This window comes from Bison bison, unplaced genomic scaffold (genome assembly GCF_000754665.1).
Source record: "Bison bison bison isolate TAMUID 2011002044 unplaced genomic scaffold, Bison_UMD1.0 scf7180017864309, whole genome shotgun sequence".
Classification (NCBI taxonomy): domain Eukaryota; kingdom Metazoa; phylum Chordata; class Mammalia; order Artiodactyla; family Bovidae; genus Bison; species Bison bison.
In genome coordinates, this window is record NW_011494881.1 from 2,380,963 (window position 1) to 2,389,931 (window position 8,969).

General features: G+C 37.6%; 1 protein-coding gene across 1 annotated transcript in view; it reads left to right on the forward strand.

Moving 5' to 3' along the window:
• Positions 1-8,969, forward strand: part of SIRT1 (sirtuin 1) — a 26,742-nt gene that overhangs the window by 376 nt on the left and 17,397 nt on the right. Inside the window, exons 2-5 of the mRNA XM_010852389.1 lie at positions 2-122; positions 1,494-1,610; positions 3,062-3,303; positions 4,984-5,136. Coding sequence (XP_010850691.1) covers positions 2-122; positions 1,494-1,610; positions 3,062-3,303; positions 4,984-5,136 — 633 coding nt within the window. The remainder of the gene's footprint in view (position 1; positions 123-1,493; positions 1,611-3,061; positions 3,304-4,983; positions 5,137-8,969) is intronic.

The following is an 8,969-nucleotide window of genomic DNA, read 5'->3' on the forward strand; positions in this document are numbered from 1 at the left end:
AGAAGACAATGGGCCGGGCTTACAGGGCCTATCCCGGGAGGCGCCACCGGCCGACGACTTCTACGACGACGACGACGAGGGCGAGGAGGAGGAAGAGGCGGCGGCCGCTATTGGGTACCGAGGTGCGCAGGGCGCGGGCGGCCGGGACTGCGCATCCCCCCTCCTCCTCCCGGGGCCCCTCCTGGTGTCGGGTGGTGGAGTCTCGGGCGGGTTGGGGCTCGGGCCTGTCTCTGCGGCTTCCCCCTGCCGGCCTGGGCCTTCTTCAGCCGCGCGCCTGCGGGGCTGAGGGCCCGGCTGCCGGAGCGGCCCGCGGACTCGCTCCCTCCCTTGCTCTCTACCACCCCCCGCCCCCCTTCCTCCCCGCGGCCCGCCCCAGCGGCCTCGCGTTTTGCGCAGCCGCGGGGCGGGCTACCCTGGCTGTCGGTTTTAAAATAAGTTTCTCTCCCCTCCTACTCCTTTCGTGTATTGCTTTTGTTAAATGTTCTTCGCTTCTCCGCCCCTCCCCGTCCCGCACACTTCAACCTGCAACTTTTTGACTGTCCCTTGCGCCAGCCTTTTGCCGTTGCCTTGGCTAACTGACACCTGCGAAATTTGTTGGGGTTTTTTGGAGGGCCTTTATTTTTAAACTTGTTTTAAATTTTAAAGAGCATAGTTGTTTATAAAGACATTACCCTTCTGTGGTGCAATTTATAGTGGGCATAGGAGAGTAATAGTTTTTTAGACTACTTTGCCATGAATAGTGTTTTTCCTCTAACCGTCTTCTTATAGTGGTTTTTACATTAACTGTCTTCGTGTGTGTATATGTAACCCTGAAACACGAATTGACATTTTTCTGACATGCTAAAATAGATATGATAGTTGTGCGTCTCGTCATCCTTCAGTGTTTTCATAGTTTTTTTTTTTAAATTTTACATAATTGTATTAGTTTTCATAGTTTTTATCTAGACAGATGTGCCTCTTATTTGTACCAATAAATCCAACCAGTGGACCATTTGACCATATGTAAAGATAACGTGTGCATTAGGGACTGGATTAGAAAAACAACACTGTTTTCAAGAAACATAGTTTAATAAGGGAAACGAATAATGCAAAGGTACCTTTGTCGATTTAGCGTTATGTAAGAGAAGTGCAAGTTGCCATAGCTGTATTTGCATGACTTTTTGGGTAAATTTTTATTTGGTAAGTTTTATGAACCATTATTTGTGATCGATAAATTCAGTCAAGGTTGCTACTTTTTGTGTTTTGATTAAGTAGACTTAATTTATTTCTAGATTTTGATGAAACTTAGCTTCTGAGCAGAATTCCTAAAGAGGATATACTGTTCCTGTGAACGGTGTGAGTTGATCCAGTAGACATTTTTTACACGGGCAGTATGAGTGAATGTTAAGTGCTTTATTCATTGGAAATTGTTGCATCACAATAATTATAGAGGTTTATAATTTTAAGTGCTGATTGTTTCCACAACCTTGAGTTACCTTTGGTTTCTTTTGCAGATAACCTTCTGTTTGGTGATGAAATCATCACCAACGGTTTCCATTCGTGTGAAAGTGACGAAGATGATAGAGCCTCGCATGCGAGTTCTAGTGACTGGACTCCAAGACCTCGGATAGGTATGGTTTCACAGTTTAAGACCTGTCTTTTCTCTGTATTTTCTTTTTATGTCGACGAAAAATATATTTCTTTCTTCCCTTATTGTCTTGTGATGAGGTTCTTAGGTGTTTACTGATATTTAATGTCAGCTTGGTTTTAGGGATAGTCTAGTACTTTGTTCTGTTTTTGTTTGTTAAACAGCATGGGCCCATGGAAGCTGGCCTGTATTATTTCTCAAAAACCAGGTCCTCACACTTACGGTCCTTTCCACTTGTACCCTCCTTTCCACTTGTACCCTCCATATGGACTGGTCATCCTCCAAAGTATCTTGCTTCGTCCTTCATATCCTTCTATAATTTTTCTTAACACTACTTGACAATTTCTGTATATAACTTTTATTGCTGGTTTCCTGTATTAGAATATAAAGTCCCATGGGGGCCAGGGATTTCTGACTGATTTGTATACTGTTTAGTCAGTGCCTGGAAAAGTTTGCCCTCAGTAAATATTAAGTATTTTGATGAAATGGGAAAGTATTTTGAAGTAGAGAATACTATGAGATTTTTATATCGAAGTAGTAACATGACCATCTCAAAATATTCTTTTTCTTAATATGCTCTCATTTTTCCAGAAATGCCTTGACTATTTAAAGATAGTGACGATTAGTTTCTCTTTAGTGTTTATATTGACTGTATTTTTGGTTTTCTTAAGCTAGGAACTGATTAAGAAATTTAGGGCAAAGAATTATTAAAGCTCAGAACATTAGCATTGTACGTATCATTGCAGAGACTGGTTAAGATTAAATTGAAGATTATTCCTGGGAAAATTTTAAAGACAGTAGTTAAGTATAGATTTCATTTTCTTTGTGTTTTTAATGATAAATAGTGTGGGCTTTCAGGATGGGTAAGATCTTTATTGATTTGCAGAACCCTTTTGTACGTCTGTTGTATTTAAGTTATATTTTTTTAGGTTTTAACCAGAGAAATCTAATTCTAGTAGTAAATTCACTCGACTCTTGCACACGTTGTTGTTTAGTCACTAAGTTGCATCTGATTCCACCCCATGAACTGTAGCCAGCCAGGCTCCTCTGTCCCTGGGATTTCCCAGGTAATAATGCTGGATTGAGTTGCCATTTCCTTTACCAGGGGATCTTCTCTACCCAGGGATTGAACTATGGCCTCCTGCCTTTCAGGTGGATTCTTTACCGCTGAGCCACCAGGGAATCCCTTTAAAATACATACCTGGCATTTTATAGCTCAGGGGACAGGATATATAGCATTGGCTCTGAGTCTGAGCTCCTGATTTCATTGGGATATATTAGCTCTGAAGATGTTCTGAATGAAACACCTTTGCAGTGCATTTTTTTTACTTTACGAAACAGCCTTAAGGATTGCTAATTTACTACTTCAGAAAATAAATGAGATTTTGAACTACTTGGAGTGGATTGATCCAGTTCTTTTCCCTTTCAATATAGGTCCATATACTTTTGTTCAGCAACATCTCATGATTGGCACAGATCCTCGAACAATTCTTAAAGATTTACTACCAGAAACAATTCCTCCACCTGAATTGGATGATATGACACTGTGGCAGATTGTTATTAATATCCTTTCAGAACCACCAAAAAGGAAAAAAAGAAAAGATATTAATACAATTGAAGATGCTGTGAAATTACTGCAAGAGTGCAAAAAAATAATAGTTCTAACTGGAGCTGGGGTATGTAAGATGGATGAGAATACTAGTACAAGGGGGAGGGTATGTATTTCCAGCCTTGTCCAAGTCAGAAACACATTTCTGGTATAGAATTTATTCTTACATGATAATGGGCATTTGTGTTTGGAAACTGCTAAAAAGTGAGTGCAGCAGCAGTTACCAAATTGGTTCAGGATTTTTTAAACTTCTTAGTAACCTTAAAAAAGATGCCCTTCTATCTATTGACACAGAAGGTAAGTGGGATTAAGGTAAGATTTTTACCTGCTTTATTATACCACAACTCCTAAAGGACATGCAGGGAATTCTGCTTGCATTACAGTGTCAGGGCCTAATGATAAAAATTGGTTATTTGCTCAGCCTTCATGGAGAAACCAGGAACCTATACGTATGTATTGGCAAGTAGAGAACTTAGTGTTGGAAAGGTAAGATTCCTCCCTCTCCTCCTTTTTTTTTTTTTCCAGTTACACAGAAGTTTTTTTAAAGGGGAGATAGGGCACCATAAACAGAAGTGGAGTACAGATAGCAGATTAAAAAAAAAAAACAACACCATGATTGACTTACAAAGGATTATTACTCTAATGTACAGTTAGCTTCAATTGATTGAAAATAACAATAATACAATAGAAAAAAGGCAAAGACTATAGACAAACAAGATGGTTTGCAAATAATCATAAAAGAGGCTCAATGTCAGTACTCAGTGAATGCAAATTAAGTAATAGTGAGTTTTCACTTTTTTACCCATCAGCTTACTAAATTTTAAATGTTGATAACACACACTGTTACAGAGTGTGGAGCATTGTAAACATTCTTGTACATCGTCTCTCCTCCATTTTAAATTAAAATGATGTGATTGTGGTGGCTTGACATTTTCCATTTGCCCCACTTTCCGTCTCAATTAACTAGTTACTTAGGCTGTTTCATATTGTGTGTTGAATACAGAATATATTACATGGTAGTGACAGTTTTTAGAATAAAGTTGAGTCCTGCTTTCTGACCTGTTGAGTTCAGGGAGAGTGTTATTTAACATTAGATGATCGTGACAAATAGGTATGTTTTGCTTCCCCAGTGTGACTTAGACGTTTGTTTTTTCCCTGAGACCAGAATGGAGTAAATGCAGACAAAATTGTGAAATGGATAACTTCTGAAATCCCAGTTTGAAATTGTCAAGATTTATTTGTAGAAAAAGCACAGAATCTAAATTTGTTCTTCACAATTAAAAACTGCAATATTGTACAGCATAGTTTTTTAAGGAAAATTAAGAAATTTAGTGTTCCTGAAGTAATAGAAGCCTGATTTAGAGGAGGGATTTTTTTTTGGAAATACTTGACTGATAGAAACTCTTGCCCGCTTTCTAGTTAAAATAATTTGAAATGGTTTACTTCTTTCCCAATCAAGTTGGAATTGCTTTAATTTGTTGGTTAAATGCTTATAAAGGTTTAAAGTTAGCCTGACTTAAAATTCCTTACCCCCTTATGAATGGAATATGTGGTGGACTTAATTACACTGGTTTTCTGAGTATTTTATTTCTATTAGAAGTTAAACTAAGACAGTATCTCTATTCCCCAAAAGTTTCAAACTAAAAATATTTTTCAGCTCTTCCCTAATTGTGTGATAAGAGGACTAGTAATTATTAAGGTAGCAGTAGATGGTTTAATTGTACAAATCATGCCATGCGTATTTCAGGTTTCTGTTTCTTGTGGAATACCTGACTTCAGGTCAAGAGACGGTATTTATGCTCGCCTTGCAATAGACTTTCCAGACCTTCCAGATCCTCAAGCAATGTTTGATATTGAATATTTCAGAAAAGACCCAAGACCATTCTTCAAGTTTGCAAAGGTACTACAAACTTTTCTAGCTGTTTCTTTGTCCTTCTGTCATGAAAAATTATTTTGAGTGGCTGTCTAGTAAATTGAGTACTAGTACTGTGGTGGAGTAAAATCACTGAAATAAAATCATTGTAGTCAGAAATCCCTTCTTCCCCATAGGCACTATCATTTGCTTTTCTTCATTTTATGATTGTGCATATTTTCAAAGAAGATGCTATTTTGTATTTTTCCAGTTTGCACTTCACTTTATGTTGTCTAGACATTTTTTTAGAGGTTAGTAGATCATATAAAAGTAACATCACTGTTCTGATATTGAATGGATCACAAAGATTATAACATCTGCTCAATATGTTTTATAGTATGAGGAGATATGCCTGTGTTCGGGGTGGAGAAGGTTCTTAGATTGCATTTTAGTCAGGGTTGATTCTGCTCTAGAGTATGTAGAGCTACTCTGTTCAGTTCCGAAGCCATTTGCCATGTGGGCTATTGAGTACCTAAGTGTACTGTACTGAGATGTTAACAAGTGTGGAAGACATACCAAGTTTTGGAAACCTAGGAAGAAAAACATACAAAATATAAATTATATATAATGATTATATGTGTAAATAACAATACTTTGGTATTGGGTTATAAATTGTGAAAATTTCACATTGTTAATGTGGTTACTAGAAAATCTGAATTGTGTATATGATTCGGATGTTTTTATTTGGCAATTCTGGAGTTTAAAGTTTGACATAATAGTCATCCCTTGGTATCTGAGGTGGGGATTGGTTTAAGATTCCCTCAGATACCAAAATCTGAGGATGCTGAAGTCCCTTATGTACAATGGTATTTGCATACAGTCTATGTATATCCTCACTGTATACTTTATTTAAGCGTTTCACCTCTCTCTCTTTGGGGGGCGGGGCTACGCTGGGTCTTCATTGCTGCTCAAGGGCTTTCCGTAGTTGTGCTTCTCATCGCTGCTCTTGTTGCAGGGCACAGGCTGTAGGGTGTGTTAGCTTCAGTAGTTGCCCCGCATGGGTTTAGTTGCCCCAGCCGCATGTGGGATCTTCCTGGACCGGGGATAGAATCCGTGTCCACTGCATTGGCAGGTGGACTCTTAGCCACTGGACCCCACCAAGGAAGCCCCTGACCCTGTATACTTAACCTTCACAGATACTGTGAGCTTTTTTGTTTTTACAAATTTGAGGCATAATGGCAATCCTACATCAAGCAAATCTGTAGGTGCCATTTTTCCAACTGCATTTGCTCACCTATGTCTGTGTCACACTTTGGTAATTCACAGTATTTCAAACTTTTTCATTATTTGTTTTTATGATCTGGGATCAGTGATCTTTGTTATTACCGAGGATGTATTGATGGTTAGCATTCTTTTTAGCAATAAAATGTTTTAAATTAAGGAATGTACATTTTTTTGAGACATAATGCTATTGCACACTTAATGAATTACAGTATAGTATAAACATAACATTCTATGAATGGGGAAACCAAAAAAATTCATTTAACTGACTTGATTGGGATATTTGCTTTTTTGCTGTGGTCTGGAACCAAACTCATGGTGTCTCTGAGGTATGCTTGCATGATGTTAATAGTTGCTGGTGCAGTAAATTCAAAATTTGGTAAATTGTTATTGCTAAACTTCAGTATACTTGAAAGGGTCTTTTGTATTACTGATTATTTTTTAATGGGCATAGAAATGAAATGGAATTGAATTTTAATTAAAGGATGACCTCAACTACTTTCAAATCATGTGGTCTGTTTATATAACTATAGGAAAACCTCCGCCGATTTAGAATACATGTATTAGCTTAAATTGATGGACTATCTTAAATAATTTTGTTTTGTGCAAGTGTGCTTATAAACAGGAATTAGAATAAAATGGGGATATTACATTGGAATATTTTAGAAAACGATTTACTTGCTAAAACTGAAAACTGAATTTGAATTTGCCAGGCTACTAAGAGAAATTTGAATCTTGCCAATAATCAACTTGAAACTTAGAAAACTTTTGAACTTCATATATCAGCAGTGATGATGGTCTATCCTTTAGAATAGACTACTGGTTCACAGTGAACTGAGCAAATAATGTAAAGTTAGTTTCTGTTTGTTCTTCTTTGTTACAAGAATGTGAATTTGTGAAGATATTACTGTTTTTTATATACTGGTGCTAGGGGTACTGCTGCAAGACTTTGAAGACCAGTGAAATAGCAGTTACTTGGTTTCTTGAATTGGACTTAGGACACTGGCTCTGGTTATCAGAAATTAACACTTTTTTTCTGGCCTCACTGTGTGGCCTTTGGGATCTTAGTTCCCTGACAAGGGATGGAACTCATGCCTCCTGCAATCTGCTGTGGGAGTGCAGAGTCCTAACCACCAGACCCCAGGGGAATTGCACAGGAATTAACACTTTAAGAAAGCCATCAAGTAACTAGAAATTACTTTGATCTTGTATCTGAGTATAAGAGCTTGATTTACTGGTGCATTTATTTAATGCTCACAAGATTTTTGCTGTAAATTCTGTGTTCTAAGAGGAAACAACATGCCCAGACTAACTTTCCAGCTTTTTCAAAAGTCTGTCATTTAAGTGTATATTAAATTGTCTAGTAAAGGTAGTAATCTCACATTTGGGGAAAATATGATAAATGAGAATACAAATAGCAAGGTGAGAAAGATTGTAACTTTTGTTGTCTAATGTACATAATGAGTATTCAGTTTTAGCTTAAACTGGTTTTAGTAAACTATTCTTGTTTGGTGCTTTGACAGGGACTTGAACCTCAGATTAAAAATCTGATGCTCTACCAGCTGAGTTATCCAGGCAATTTAAACTGGCTTTGATGTATAAGAATCTACAGAAGCAATTAAATATTACTCTTACAAAGACAGGTTATAAAAATGCACATAACAAAAATCTGACAGGGCAAAAGAGAAAATAAGATCTGAATTGGAGCAAAAATGCTGCTGTGCTGTGCTCAGTTGCTGAGTCATATCCAACTCTTGTCAGCCCATGGACTGTAGCCCACCAGCCTCCTCTGTCTGTGAGATTTCCCAGGCAAGAATACTGGAGTGGGTTGCCATTTCCTACTACAGGGGATCTTCCCCACCCAGGAATCAAACCTGTGTCTCCTGTATTGGCAGATTGTTTACCACTGAGCCACCTGGGAAGCCCAGAGTAAAAATGGCAGTGTTAATTTGGTATAGTGTACAGATTTTATGGTGGCTGGGAGAAGAAAAAGTTGGTAGAGGCAGCATGTTTCACTTCTGTATGAAAGTCGGAGCTAAACAAATGAATTAATCTTTATAACTGCTAGTCATACAAGATTGTTTTTCAGTTCTTGCACTAAAAACTACCAAAAGGAAAGCATCTAGTTGCTGAAGTACCGCTTAAAATAAATGGTAATAGGTAAGAGAGACTGAGTTAATTTGAGTCTAAAAATGAATAATTAGGAAAAAGCTGAAGGACAAATAAGAAAGGAAAAGAATGAAGGACAGTGTTCAGAAATTAAGAATGGGGAGGATATGTAAATCTTGTATTATTTTACTAGATTCCAAAAAGAATACATGAGTAAAATACTCAGAATCTAACATTTTCTACCAGTTTCTATACTAGGCAGAAAGTTTAAAAAGATACAGGAAGCTTGGGGCTGGTGCACTGGGATGACCCAGAGGGATGGTATAGGTAGGGAGGTGGGAGGGGGGTTCAGGATTGGGAACACGAGTACACCCGTGGCGGATTCATGTTGATGTATGGCAAAACCAGTAGAATATTGTAAAGTAATTAGCCTCTAATTAAAATAAATAATAAAAATAATAAAAATAAATAAAATAATAAAAAATAAAAAG